Below are 16,033 nucleotides of genomic sequence, written 5' to 3' on the forward strand. Positions count from 1 at the left end.
GGAGCAACGTTTACAAAACTTCTGCTGGAGATATGTCTCTGTAGATGACATCCGTTTGATTTATTTTAATTATTTTATTGGTGTTTTCACTTATGCGACGGCGGCCAGCATTATGGTGGCAGGAAACTATGTGTCCCTTTGAAGTTTTAGGTGTAAGGTGCCCCATGCAGGTGCGAAAGTCGTTCCTATGTTTTTTTTGTGTTTGTTTGTTTTTTTTTTCCTTTTTGCGGCAGGACAACTCAGCGTGTTTAATATTACCCTCGTTTTTATACAAATTAACCTGGCGATATTGTGACAGTTTGAAGCCTAACGTTTAAGGCAGCCTATAGAGTGCACGCATAGAGCAGTTACTTAACCACGTAGTTTGTACACGTTCCCCAGGTACACGGATTTAGAGCAGGAAGTAGTAATTAAGTAGTATGCGTAGTACGAGCTCAACTACCTTGACTTATTAAGTAGCTAACGTGCTGGTACTGCATGTCACGGCTGTTTTATTTATGTGTCTCCTCGTTTTATGTTTACTTTATTTAGGTCCAGCCAATACTAAAAAGCCCTACTCCCATATGAAGATGCGAATGGATCAGCGGCCTAGGCCATCGTCAAAGTCTAACTTCAGTAAGAATTTGTCTTTTGATTGCTGTCAATTAGTACACTGACCATCAAAAACGAACTATACATGTTAAAATGGATCATGTCCCTAACATATTGTTTCCCTAAACACACCTTTTTCTGGAGACATTTTAGTTGTTAATTATCATTTAATGTAATAAATTGTTACATGCTGAGATCAAGGTGATACCTAAATGGTTGAATTTGACATGTAGAGTTTCGTTTGCAGGTCAGTTCCTACGTATGTATTCTGCCTGACCATTCGTGCTAATGTGTGCCATTGAACCCAGATCTGTGGTGCTGGTTGTCATGTTTTTCATACTTTCTTTCAGATATTGTATGTTTTTCTCGTTGTTCGATACATTCCTAGTTTTGGTTGGCCCAGGAATTACCCCTGTGATTATTTGGTGGCTGGCTGATTGCGAAAATATTCAAATTTATCCAGACTGACAACCACATATTTACAGGCCTATTTACCGGAAAACTTTGGCATGCGAAGCCTACTGTATTTCATCAACCCAAACGCGTAGAATATATTCTGTTAGCTCTCTCCATGAAAAGTTACGCCCTTAAAACCTATGCACTTAACATATTAAATGCTTTAAAAACGAAGCCTTTTTCATTTATTTAATGTAACTCAACTTTTACAATTATTTTAGTTACACATTTACAACGTCATACATGCATGTTTTTGGGATAGGTATGAAATTTTGGTATTGCGAGGAAATTTCGATATCTCGAAATCCGCTTCTTTAATATTAAGCGGCGTCAACTTCAATAGGGTCACGGCCTGCACGTGAAATCAAGATAAATCATACAGAGAGACATAGCACTGGACTTAGATTAGGAAATCTTTGAGTAGGTAAAATACCTCGGCAAACTTCGTAGGGCCTTATTTTTTTCTTGTCATATATTCCTTTTTCTGTGGGGAATTGTTTGATTACCACTTGTTTTTTATTCCATGTGTATAACTTGATTAGATCGATCATCTAGTTGCACGTAAACCTGTCTCTGAAAAACGGGCCGCTAACGAAACATAAGAACTACCAGGTGGTATTTTCCCAGGACAGAGGCCCACCGTTCTCCGCTCTCCTTAACGAACTTGTTTGTCATACTGAACACTGTGCCAACTATTGTCACGCAATACATAACACACCTCAGCAACCCGAGACGATTCCAAAGGGATTTTTGACTTAAAGCACAGTTTATAATGCTACGTGGCAGTGGTCATTGTTCCATAGTGAGCAAAGTGTCTCAGATTTGTCATTATGCACAACTTTTACTCCCTGTAATAAAGATGATAACAAAATATCTGTTATAAAACCGTCACAGGAAAGGTATCAATATCTGTTATAAACCGTCACAGGAGGGGTATCAATATCTGTTATAAAACCGTCACAGGAAAGGTATCAATATCTGAGGGGTATCAATATCTGTTATAAACCGTCACAGGAGGGGTATCAATATCTGTTATAAAACCGTCACAGGAGGGGTATCAATATCTGAGGGGTATCAATATCTGTTATAAAACCGTCACAGGAGGGGTATCAATATCTGAGGGCTATCAATATCTGTTATAAAACCGTCACAGGAAAGGTATCAATATCTGAGGTGTATCAATATCTGTAATAAACCGTTACAGGAGGGGTATCAATATCTGTAATAAAACCGTCACAGGAGGGGTATCAATATCTGTTATAAAACCGTCACAGGAAAGGTATCAATATCTGTTATAAAACCGTCACAGGAAAGGTATCAATATCTGTTATAAACCGTTACAGGAGGGTTATCAATATCTGTTATAAAACCGTCACAGGAAAGGTATCAATATCTGTTATAAACCGTTACAGGAGGGGTATCAATATCTGTTATAAAACCGTTACAGGAGAGGTATCAATATCTGTTATAAAACCGTCACAGGAGGGGTATCAATATCTGTTATAAAACCGTCACAGGAAAGGTATCAGTATCTGAGGGCTATCAATATCTGTTATAAACCGTTACAGGAGGGGTATCAATATCTGTTATAAACCGTTACAGGAGGGGTATCAATATCTGAGGGGTATCAATATCTGTTATAAGCCGTTACAGGAGGGGTATCAATATCTGTTATAAACCGTTACAGGAGGGGTATCAATATCTGTTATAAAACCGTCACAGGAGGGGTATCAATATCTGTTATAAAACCGTCACAGGAAAGGTATCAATATCTGAGGGCTATCAATATCTGTTATAAACCGTCACAGGAGGGGTATCAATATCTGTTATAAACCGTTACAGGAGGGGTATCAATATCTGTTATAAAACCGTCACAGGAGAGGTATCAATATCTGTTATAAAACCGTCACAGGAGGGGTATCAATATCTGTTATAAAACCGTCACAGGAAAGGTATCAATATCTGAGGGCTATCAATATCTGTTATAAACCGTTACAGGAGGGGTATCAATATCTGTTATAAACCGTTACAGGAGGGGTATCAATATCTGAGGGGTATCAATATCTGTTATAAGCCGTTACAGGAGGGGTATCAATATCTGTTATAAACCGTTACAGGAGGGGTATCAATATCTGTTATAAACCGTTACAGGAGGGGTATCAATATCTGTTATAAAACCGTCACAGGAGAGGTATCAATATCTGTTATAAAACCGTCACAGGAGGGGTATCAATATCTGTTATAAAACCGTCACAGGAAAGGTATCAATATCTGAGGGCTATCAATATCTGTTATAAACCGTTACAGGAGGGGTATCAATATCTTTTATAACCCGTTACAGGAGGGGTATCAATATCTGAGGGGTATCAATATCTGTTATAAGCCGTTACAGGAGGGGTATCAACATCTGTTATAAAACCGTCACAGGAAAGGTATCAATATCTGAGGGCTATCAATATCTGTTAAAAACCGTTACAGGAGGGGTATCAATATCTGTTATAAACCGTTACAGGAGGGGTATCAATATCTGAGGGGTATCAATATCTGTTATAAGCCGTTACAGGAGGGGTATCAATATCTGTTATAAAACCGTCACAGGAGGGTTATCAATATCTGTAATAAAACCGTCACAGCAGGGGTATCAATATCTGTAATAAAATCGTCACAGGAGGGGTATCAATATCTGTTATAAAACCGTCACAGGAAAGGTATCAATATCTGAGGGGTATCAATATCTGTTATAAACCGTTACAGGAGGGGTATCAATATCTGTTATAAAACCGTCACAGGAGGGGTATCAATATCTGTAATAAAATCGTCACAGGAGGGGTATCAATATATGTTATAAAACCGTCACAGGAAAGGTATCAATATCTGAGGGGTATCAATATCTGTTATAAAACCGTCACAGGAGGGGTATCAATATCTGTTATAAACCGTTACAGGAGGGGTATCAATATCTGAGGGGTATCAATATCTGTTATAAAACCATCACAGGAGGGTTATCAATATCTGAGGGCTATCAAGATCTGTTATAAAACCGTCACAGGAGGGGTATCAATATCTGTAATAAAACCGTCACAGGAGGGGTATCAATATCTGTAATAAAACCGTCACAGGAGGTGTATCAATATCTGTTATAAAACCGTCACAGGAGGGGTATCAATATCTGAGGGCTATCAATATCTGTTATAAAACCGTGACAGGAGGGGTATCAATATCTGTTATAAAACCGTCACAGGAAAGGTATCAATATCTGAGGGCTATCAATATCTGTTATAAAACCGTCACAGGAGGGGTATCAATATCTGTTATAAACCGTTACAGGAGGGGTATCAATATCTGTTATAAAACCATCACAGGAGGGTTATCAATATCTGAGGGGTATCAATATCTGTTATAAAACCGTCACAGGAGGGGTATCAATATCTGAGGGCTATCAATATCTGTTATAAAACCGTCACAGGAGGGTTATCAATATCTGTTACAAAACCGTCACAGGAGGGTTATCAATATCTGAGGGGTATCAATATCTGTTATAAAATCGTCACAGGAGGGGTATCAATATCTGAGGGCTATCAATATCTGTTATAAAACCGTCACAGGAGGGTTATCAATATCTGAGGGGTATTAATATCTGTTATAAAACCGTCACAGGAGGTGTATCAATATCTGTTATAAAACCATCACAGGAGGGTTATCAATATCTGAGGGTTATCAATATCTGTTATAAAATCGTCACAGGAGGGGTATCAATATCTGAGGGCTATCAATATCTGTTATAAAACCGTCACAGGAGGGGTATCAATATCTGTTATAAAACCGTCACAGGAGGGTTATCAATATCTGTTACAAAACCGTCACAGGAGGGTTATCAATATCTGAGGGGTATCAATATCTGTTATAAAATCGTCACAGGAGGGGTATCAATATCTGAGGGCTATCAATATCTGTTATAAAACCGTCACAGGAGGGTTATCAATATCTGAGGGGTATTAATATCTGTTATAAAACCGTCACAGGAGGTGTATCAATATCTGTTATAAAACCATCACAGGAGGGTTATCAATATCTGAGGGTTATCAATATCTGTTATAAAATCGTCACAGGAGGGGTATCAATATCTGAGGGCTATCAATATCTGTTATAAAACCGTCACAGGAGGGGTATCAATATCTGTTATAAAACCGTCACAGGAGGGGTATCTATATCTGTTATAAAACCGTCATAGGACGTATATCAAGGATAAATTATTACTTAATACATTCCTGATTAGTGACGTAGTACCCGTGACATCCACCTAAATAGCCTCCACGAAATTTAGAACAGTTCGAGAGTGTGGAATTCGCTAGTCGTCTATTAACGCTATACATGGCTGGCTTGAAAGGACAAGCTACTGAAACAATCGATTAACACTTAGCGCTGTAATTACTCGCTAATCAACCGTATAACCGTGAAATTATGGGAAAATTGTTCTGCATTTTACCACTTTCTTTACACATTTAAGAAACTGGTACGCGTCTGTGTTGCGATAGTTAAGTACTTGTGTGGAAATTTCACAGAAATGATGAAATTCTGACGTAACAAAGAAAGGAATATGAGCTACTGCGACGCTAGTATTCCTCACATCCTCAGACTAGTCATTTGCACGATTTTCATTCTAATGTTGTCATTTCACCAGTTTTTCTGGCCGTATCAATAGCTCCACAATGAAGTTATGCCAACTTAAATTGAACACAGAGCAAGTCATGCAGTATGGACTATGTCGGCATTAGTGTTGGTACAGTTTGGATGTGCTGTTGTTTCTTACTTTACAGTAAAACTGATTAAGGTATACGAATTCTTAGTTTCATTCCAATGCACATCTGCCAGAGCAAACCCCATAAGAATTTTGTCGCGGTGCCATTGGTCAAGCGGATTGCAGAGTATTAGTACACAACTTCTTTGAGTCTCTAGCCTGGGAGTCTCCGTGGCTGCCTTATTCAAGCCGTCTGCGTCGGTATTGGCTCCAAGCCATCGCCTCTCTCTGTGTTAATGCTGGCACCGTCCAGATATGTAGTAAACCATACACATTTTAAGTTGCATAATATACGGCAGGGGAAGAGTTTATGTGATTGTCACAGTTGTAAAGTCACAAGTTATGGTCCAGTTGTATGTATATGCGGTCAATTACTGCCCGAAATGAAGTGTAAGATGGCCCCATATCGTTGAAGGATATACAATATACGCACAGACACTTGGCCATACATTCGTGCCCGTTGACGGGTACTCACTGATAACAAGTCTCCATGTATCGGCAGTGGAAGAATACAGTGATTAAACCAGCTGTGGAGAAGACCACCAAATCAGACCGCGACAGTGACCGGGCGGAATACCAGCCCAGGCGAAAAGGTAAATTAGCTAGAAATACACGCCTTATGTCACATAAAGGTGTTTTATGTTTGAGAAGCAATTTGTTCCATAAACATTTGCTTGTATGCCAAAACATTTTGGGAACTGTTTTCTTCATAAGTAGGCCTACATGCATTTAGCCCCGTCCCAAAGAGGCAACCTGTTACAATATTCGCACGTTTATTTTCAACAAAAGGTAGTTGTTGTCTTTGCTGGGAAAAACCACCTCTTTGTTGGAACGGCCACCGTGTTCGGAACTGTCGCTGTGTCAGAAAGACAGCACAACAGACATTTGAACTCTATAAACGGTCGCCAGCTCTCTTACTAAATACTGCTCTGTCCTAAGGTGAAAAATCAATGGAAAATTAGTAAGAACCAAAGCTAATCTGAGCTTATCAGTGGAACGATAATTTATAGTAGGAACAAAAGAACAGTGCGAGGTTCCCCTGTATTCCTCTGGGTTGAGTGTAGCCTTGTATCTACGTAGCATGCCTTAGATATATAGCCAAGGCGGTGGAGCCTCGAGTTATAGTCTCCGATATAATCGTTGAACACACTATCTAGTTGGCGGCCATTAAACAAAAACCATTAAACATTTAACTATGAGTGTTCAACGACACCAAAAGATACCAGCTTGATAAAATGTCTACATGGGCGTGGCTGTCTTCTGCGTTCTGAGTACCAAATAATAAATCAAACAAGTCAACCGGATTTAGGCAAAGAAGCTATTGGCTTGTCGAGGGTCTAGATATAGTTTACACGTACATATGTGTAGCTAAACTGAGACACGATAACGGTTGTGAAAGTACAGCCGAAAGGTAAAAAGAACTTCTATAAAAAAAGTTTTGCATCGTTTGTTGTTAGATTAAGCTATATGTTTAAAGTTATTATGATTTATTTATTTATTTATTTGATTGATGTTTTGGGCCACACTCATGAATATTAAACTTATCCGACGGCGGTCAGCATAATGATGAGAGGAAGCCGGTTAGAGCTCGGGGGAAAGCCACGATCATCAGCAGATTTGTTTATTATGAGAGACGATTTCTATTTCCGTGCTCAACGCAGTGAAAAAGCATAATCACTTCCGGTAAACTAACAGGTCGACTCTTGAAAATGACAAATTAGGTGGAATTCTTTGAAGCATCAAATTTGCGACTTCTCAGTTTTTTCCAGATTGTACGTGAGTTCAAATTCGGATCTTGCATTTTAACATATCCATTTAATTTCTAAAACGGAGGCAATCAGTTTTAGCATGATTTAGAAATGAGGTCAGTTTGTCGGTAGAAACAGAATTATTTTTTCGAATGTGTCAATATTATCTGCCTCGATATTTCCTGATTTAGTAGGGCACCGCTATCTGTTATATCAATATTTGATTTGGTCTTGTCCCAGCCCGTCACTTACCCATGGGAAATGACGATGATGTCGTATAGATCATGACACCAGTATGTAGGCCGCTCCTGTGAGAGGATCACTCTTTTCTACTTGTTCATAGCCCTAAGTAGTTGAGAGTAAAGGTGTACCGCTGCTTTGAGCAACGTTCACGAAATAGCCGTTTAGACATGGTTAGACCTGTACCTTACATTGGTTTGCATTGACAAGTGCGTGTGTTTCACTTTTGCCCGTGGTTTGCCCGTGTAAAATGAGCCCATTTGCATAACAGACCTACACCGTACTAAAGGCAAAACATGAATTATTGAATAGCATCCAGCACATAGATCTACATTTCACATCAGCACTTCAGAAGGCCGATCCGCAAGTAACATATTTGTTGGCGCCATTAAGCTATTGCAGAATTTGTGCGCCATGCGCATTGACCCGCAGCTGTTTTAAAACGTTCTTTATGTTGACCGGCAAGGGCAAACATTGCGGTAAATTACTTTCAGCCGATATTTGAAATTCGTCTAATGTAATATGTGGTCTGAAATAATGGACATTTTCCAAGCATAGCTCACGACATCGTCAAAGATTGTTTGTTACCTCTGATCAAACATTTTTTGATGAGATTAGGTTTTAAATTTGCGATTGTTTAAGACTAAAACTTAGGTGAGAACGGAATATATATGGCAAACTGCTTCATAAACTCTTCACTAGCCTGTGGTCTTGAAGGCAATCTCGAAGGCTCCTTAGACTCACTGGCCATAAAGAGTTCCATAAACCAACTTCATAGTGACACTAAGCCTTAGGCTGAAGGGAAAATAGAACTGGAGGCATTTCTTTCAGCGAGTGACTTCAGGGGAAATTTTGAATCAGTTAATCATACATCATATATATTTCATTTATCTTAGTTGTAACCTGGAACACAGAACGAATAACAATAAACAAACGTCGTGATGAATCAAAGCAGGCTAGCGCCTAGAGCTACTCCGTCATTTCCTCCTGGTTAGCATTGTTCCAAGCTGCTGTATTCGTGAACACATACTGGTATCGACCGATTCCCAAGACAATGGCCTGCGAGACAATTGATACTCTCCGCTAATGACATCTGTGCCATATCAGGAGTTACGCTGACTAGACAGCCCGTAACAGTTGCCCGCATTGGTAGCGCAAATGCCACGTAACTTACCAAAAAGGGAAGAGAAATGTTTTCTGGGTTCACGCGCAGGGTTCTCGCTCAAGATTCATGCCTCTCTCCCGATTAATACACATGAAGTTCCCTAAATCACTTTGTCATCGCCATACTTTGTTTCATTCATTTACCATTTGCTGTTTGTTTTATTATTCTTCTAGTTGTAATTTTGTGATGCTAATCAACGGTATGGGTTGCCATGGTGCCATGAACTACCACATTAGATTACTGTTTGATCTGGTTCCCGTTTGGCCGCATTGTTTAAAAAACACAATGACGCCCCCTGGCCGACGGGATATCGCGGGCATGGCACACTGTTCCCTGGGGTTAGATCCGTCATATCACTGCCACAGCTATAGCATGTGGGATCGTAACAAAAGTCATAAACGCTTAACGTACCAACATAGGCATGGTCATTTTAGAGTCACATTTGACGCCAGGAAAGTAACTTTCTCCCAATAAACATTTAGACTGGTATTTAGACCCCTACTCCCTACCCCCGTAATCTCCACCACGGCACTCGCAGTTTCATTTCCCGGTCACCAACTTCAAAGTTCTCTGTTACACGAGATCTAGACCATATGTACACTTATGTACCACAGAGGTCTATACAGGTATCTAGGATCTTAAACGTAAAGCTAAATAGTCATACGGCGATACGGATGGTTGAGCTTCCGCTATTATATTAAACTTAATACTGCAGAAGGCAAGTCAACTGTTAGAAAGAAACTGTTGAAGTGTGACCCAAACAAAGTCGTATCAATCTTCTACTTTATGGTCATTCTCGTCTTCTCGGGACGAAGTCAGCAGACCAGAGAGGGGGAATCTACAATATAAAAAATGATTCAATGCTTTTCTGAAGATTTAATATTTTCTTCCTAAAGCTTGTTCAGGAATGTTCGTATGTACAGCGCGGCTACAAGCGCAGGTTTGCGCGTTTTCCCAGTCAGGGCAGATTGACCGTATGCCCCGGTGCTTTGCTGGTATGCACCTGTGTTTTGGTACATACACTTTTGTGCATCGGAGCAAGCGTGACGATCGTAAACTTTCACAAGGCTGTTATGAGGCGACTATACGGGATATAAAACCTTAACAATGGATTGTTTCGCTGTTTTACAGGCCAAGGTACAAAAATGAACGGCACCATGGTTGGGGGACGATATCTGACTAACGATGGCGTGATACCCCCACAAGGTAAGATGCCATTAGGCTTATTATTAAAGCACTGGAAGGATTTTCAGATCTGTATATATGTAAGATGTTTTATGTGTATTTGGTGTAGTTCTACCTAACATAGATATACGAAACAGTGGCCATTGTTAACTACATTCCACAGGGTATTCAGCATTCTTATAACAAATATAAGTTTTGTCTTCATTGTTGTTTTTGCATGTTTGTCACACTGTTATGGACGGCTAGCTATTTGGCTAAACTGTTACGCAACACGAATCCTTTTAACCAGACGCTGTTTTTCACAGATGTCCAAAGAAAATGCTGAAAAAGATCGACTGTATGTGCACCCTGTGGGTATATGAATACACGCGTGTTCAAATTCCTCACGTGACAGATCATATGCTTTTCTTATGTACCTGAGAACCAATGGCCATGTAGGAAATACCATGTCATTTAATTACAATCCTCGAGGCTTAATTAACGCGTGACGATCATGGACATGTGCCCGGTCGGTATAGTCTTAATTACTTGACATTGTTCACGAGGGACGTGACCGGGACAACTGAACACTGACTAACAACTGCTAGTGTACCGGTTGGACAGATGCGAAATTGTCCTCTTTACACAGTGTCGCAGCCTTGTACCTCTGCAATGTGAAGGACCGAGTTATTTACAGAAAAATCCAGATAAATAAAGCTAAGTAAACAGCCGTGGTGTGTTCTTGGTGAAATCAATACTCTCAGTGTTCCGAGACCTGTCTGACAAATCGACCGCAAATTATGATAGACAAAAGATTGTTCGTCACTCGATCGACAGTAGCAATCACGGTAAAATACACCGTGTCCAGATTGACGAGTGTTAAGTGTTTCCTTTCAGATCTCACTATGGAAAGTTCCAGATCTTTCAATCAAATAAGTACGAAAACATCTGTCCACTCGTGGCCGTGGCTTTCCCAGGGCTCTGCTCGCTTTTCTCTTACCAGAATTTATTTATTTATTTATTTGATTAGGGTTTTACGCCGTACTCAAGAATGTTTCACTTATACGACGGCGGCAAGCATTATGGTGGGTGGAAACCGGGCACAGCCCGGGGGAAACCCACGACCATCCGCAGGTTGCTGGCAGACCTTCCCACATACGGCCGGGGAGGAAGCCAGCATGAAGGGGACTTGAACTCACATCGACCGCATTGGTGAGAGGCTCCTGGGTCATTACGCTGCGCTAGCGCGCTAACCGACTGAGCCACGGTGGCCCCGCTCTTACCATAATGCTGGCCGCTGTCGTATAAGTGGAACACTCTCTTGAGTATGGCGTAAAACGAGAATCGAATAAACAAGTAAATTTGTCCATCGTTCAGGGAATCAGTGCTTGAGAGTGTTTAGTACAAATGGCAACATTTAGACAGACGTACAAATGGCAACATTTAGACAGACGTACAAATGGCAACATCTAGACAGACGTACAAATGGCAACATTTAGACAGACGTACAAATGCCAACATTTAGATAAAAGTACAAATGCCAACATTTAGATAAACGTACAAATGCCAACATTTAGACAAACGTACAAATGCCAACATTTAAAGAGACATACAAATGGACAGACAGACCGACAGTTTTATAACATTGTGTAACATTTACCGTTGGTATTATTTAACCTTCATATTTCTGTGAAAAGCATTGCTTCATTTTTGTGGCCGCCAGCTTTAGGGTTGATCAACTTAGAGATAGCTGCGTTTGGTGGGCTGAATATTTATTTTCTTGCATTCTTATTTATGAACTTATTAAGTTGTGTAAGTCTGCGGTATTGGCCTTTGTCCGAGAGTTCATGTTGTGCGTATTCAGCCCTCAAATGTGCGTGACAAATGGTTTGGGGAACGCAACGGGGTTGGAATCTTTTGGACAAACAAAGCATGTCGTATGGCCCAGTATTCTGATGGCAAGTGCTGGGAATCCGGTCGTGAGTCCAAGCTTGTCGTTTTCATCTCGACAAATTAGGCGTAACTATTAATAATTAGGACATTGTCTTGACGCACTAATTATATCTGTGTTTGAGTGGAACGCCTTGGCATGGACGGGCAGGGGAAGGGTAATCAAACTGCACGGCAATTATTGTATATGGCAATTATGGCATATTTGTACGTACCATACAGACATGAATCGATTGAGGAATATCTTTTTTGCTGGCATACACGGGCAAGGCTGGATATATCCCTGTTGAAATCATGCGTCCGAAGAGTCTGTGTACATATGTAACAATGCAAACTAGCTCGGGGACAATTTACACGCTCGCTTCCAACACTCGACGGCTTCGTTTGAACAAATATATTTTGCTGCAGAGAGCATGACGTCAGCTGTCAGATCAGTAATTTCCCTCCCGATTCAGACTTCACTGAAGCATGATAGATCAGCATCTATGGTATTAAGCTAAGATAGTTAAGCTTCCGTGGTATTAAAGCTAAGATACTTCAACATCCGTAGTTTTAAATCTTGTGGTCGTCAGTTAATTAGGCGTCAGAGTAATGCATGGAGAATAATTTATATTGCCTGTCGCCGATATTCTGCCACGAATCAGTGTCGGTTTGTTTTGTTGTATGACGGCCCCAGTGAACCAAGTCGTAGGATAGTCACAATGCTGGCAAACCCTGTTGTTGCACGGTCCAAAGCCAGTGAAGTCTTGTTGTAGGTCTATCCTTATGCCGGTAAATCCTTGCTGTAGGTCTGTCCCAAAGCCAGTGAAGTCTTGTTGTAGGTCTGCATCCATGCTGCTAAACCCTGTTGTAGGATGTTCCCAAAGCCCTTAAACCCTTTTGTACGACAGTCTCAAGCACTGCTGTATGGTGAACCCTTGCTGTAGGGCAGTCCCACGCCAGTGAATCCTTGCTGTAGGGCGATCCTAAATGCTGATGAACCCTTGCTGTAGGGCAGTCCCACGCCTGTGAATCCTTGCTGTAGGGCGATCCTAAATGCTGATGAACCCTTGCTGTAGGGCAGTTCCACGCCAGTGAACCCTTGCTGTAGGGCGATCCTAAATGCTGATGAACCCTTGCTGTAGGGCAGTCCCACGCCAGTGAACCCTTGCCGTAGGGCGATCCTAAATGCTGATGAACCCTTGCTGTAGGGCAGTTCCACGCCAGTGAACCCTTGCTGTAGGGCGATCCTAAATGCTGATGAACCCTTGCTGTAGGGCAGTCCCATGCCAGTGAATCCTTGCTGTAGGGCGATCCTAAATGCTGATGAACCCTTGCTGTAGGGCAGTTCCACGCCAGTGAACCCTTGCTGTAGGGCGATCCTAAATGCTGATGAACCCTTGCTGTAGGGCAGTTCCACGCCAGTGAACCCTTGCTGTAGGGCGATCCTAAATGCTGATGAACCCTTGCTGTAGGGCAGTCCCAACGCCAGTAAACCCTTGCTGTAGGGCGATCCTAAATGCTGGTGAACCCTTGCTGTAGGGCAGTCACAATTCTGGTGAACCCTTGCTGCAGGTCAGTCAGAATGCTGGTAAACCCTTGCTGTAAGACAGTACCCATGCCGGCCATTATATCCAACGTTCTGCCTGACTATAACGTGGGAGCCTCCGTCATCGTGGTGGTTAGCTTGCCAGCGCGGCTCAATGACCCAGGACGCTGTGAGTTCAAGTCCAGCATATAGTTGCTTCCTTTCTGGTGGCATTTGGGAAGGTTTCCAGCAACCTGTCGTGGGTTTCCCCAGGCTCAGCCTGTTTTCTTCCCACCCTAACGCTGGCCGCCGTCGCACACATGTAAGTGAAATATTCTTAAATACGCTGTAAAACACAAATCAAATAAAAAAAAGTCACTACAACCGCTGTATTTGGGCTGTGCGACACGTAGCTTGTTGATCGTTAGAAGGTGTATTTGATAAAATGTAACCGGATCAAGGCTGCCTTCTATCCGTCCACACAACATCAATCCTGTTACTGCTATAGTCGGTGGCTAATGGAGCTCGTTTGAATGGAAAGAAAGCGTAGATGGGCCATATTTCGTCAATACATCTTAACTGTAACCAGCTCTAGTCACATACCGCACCAATCAATAACCGTGTGTTTTGCTGAGCAATGTACGCTAACTATAAAGTAAATGATCCCTAAACGCGATGGTTTTAGTGTGTCGTAAAACTCTTGGCATGATTTTCCGCTGTTAAGTGCTACGTATGGAAGGCTGAATTCGTCATATATACAAACCTAAATATTGTTCCCAAAGTGTTACAGGTAACAAATAATCTAGTTGCTCAATCAAAGAACAGATGAGTACGTGTAACAAACACTCATTCCCCAAAGACTTGATGTCATCAACTACTGAGTCTTATCAAATACTGGATGTCGTAGAAGAGTGCTTGTCGTAAAAGAATGGGTGTCGTGAATGACTCCATGTCATAAAGACTAGATGTCGTCAAAGACTCACTCGTCAAACACTAGCTCTAGTTCTTCTAGGATAGAGGGCGCTTTTATCAGATTTCTGAAAAGGATGAAACTACAATAAACTGGCTTGATCTGGTCTGTATCAAGGTTCAATCTGGCACCTTTCGCGTTTGGATGTATTAGCTATGTTGACTGTGTTGCGATAAATACGTGTATAAACATATGTAGTGCACTGATAACAGATGATATGTATGTAGCCCTATAGCTAGCAAGATAATTGCCTCCCGTTTTTAAATGTGATAGCTGCGCCCTCTGCCAATGTTACGAATGAGTGAGTGACGGATGAGCGTTTGGCGACATCGAGTCTTTCACGAGTAAGACCAGCCATCGAGACTGTATTCGGAACTCGGTTAATCTAGACCAGAAAACATTACGTCATAAATACAAGAACAGAATGCATTTAAAACTTGTGAATTCCAATGACTGTCTGTCTGTTTTTAACTCCCTTTACTAAATCAATCATCTAGCCTATTCTGCCAATGTATTCCATCAAAACGCGCCCATTGCTCTCCTTACCACTTGATTCAAGTTTTCTAATAAGTTCTCACGACCGCTATGGAGACCTACACGTCCAGACATCTTGTGGGTAATTGAATTATCTGAACAGCGTGGACAACTCCGTCTGTATTCGCCAGTGGAGTCGTGCTACAAACACCTCTTCAGCAGGGAGCTGGGCTGTTAGCCGGGACCACTCCGGTAGACGGCGAACCTCTCGTAAATCGGACCACTCTGTCAAAGCACTTGTTTATCGAGGGTCGAGACACACTTACAACACAGCGCTCAGTCCGCGTGCTAACAAACGCCTTCACAAAGAACAAGAGCCTTGTAAATCATTTCTCAATCACTAAATATCTCAGCTGAGAACAACATAGTGAAACGATCAGCTGTGAACGTCGTGATGAATAGCATTGCCGAACAATATTAACAACATTGCCTACCACTATGAACGGCATTTCACGGGATTATGAAAACGTTGCCATGGATCCGCCTAACTACTCTAAGCAATGAATCGTTTGAAAGCATTGCTTGTAAAATTGAACTAATCTTTTTGTAGACTGGCCCTAGGTCCACTGACCGCAGTTGCATAGAGTTTGAGGAAGGTGTCGAAAATCGTTTTCAACTTTTAAAGCTTACCATTGGTCAAGAATATGACGTCACAAAAAGTTTTGAAGTTTGGTATAACCTTGACGTATTCGAAAGTATTTCAGTCGGATTATTTCCATTTTGCTCTTAGTTTTTCCGTGTGTTGTGTAGGTTTCATGAAATAAATAACAAAAGTTTTGAAAACCGTTCAAATGTCAACTACCTGACATACGGGTTTCGTGTAAGACGGCATGAAACTTGTCACTGCAGTTTATCGCGGGAATCAATCTTCCAACGGTGTAATCCCTCTGTCATTTGTTCTATGAGCAGA

The 16,033-nt window shown here is 41.3% G+C and overlaps 1 protein-coding gene across 1 annotated transcript in view; it reads left to right on the top strand.

Annotated features, from left to right (window-relative positions):
• LOC135469726 (probable 3',5'-cyclic phosphodiesterase pde-5) overlaps positions 1-16,033 on the top strand; it is a 51,739-nt gene that overhangs the window by 3,894 nt on the left and 31,812 nt on the right. Inside the window, exons 2-3 of the mRNA XM_064748291.1 lie at positions 532-615; positions 10,130-10,204. Coding sequence (XP_064604361.1) covers positions 532-615; positions 10,130-10,204 — 159 coding nt within the window. The remainder of the gene's footprint in view (positions 1-531; positions 616-10,129; positions 10,205-16,033) is intronic.

This window comes from Liolophura sinensis, chromosome 7 (genome assembly GCF_032854445.1).
Source record: "Liolophura sinensis isolate JHLJ2023 chromosome 7, CUHK_Ljap_v2, whole genome shotgun sequence".
NCBI lineage: Eukaryota > Metazoa > Mollusca > Polyplacophora > Chitonida > Chitonidae > Liolophura > Liolophura sinensis.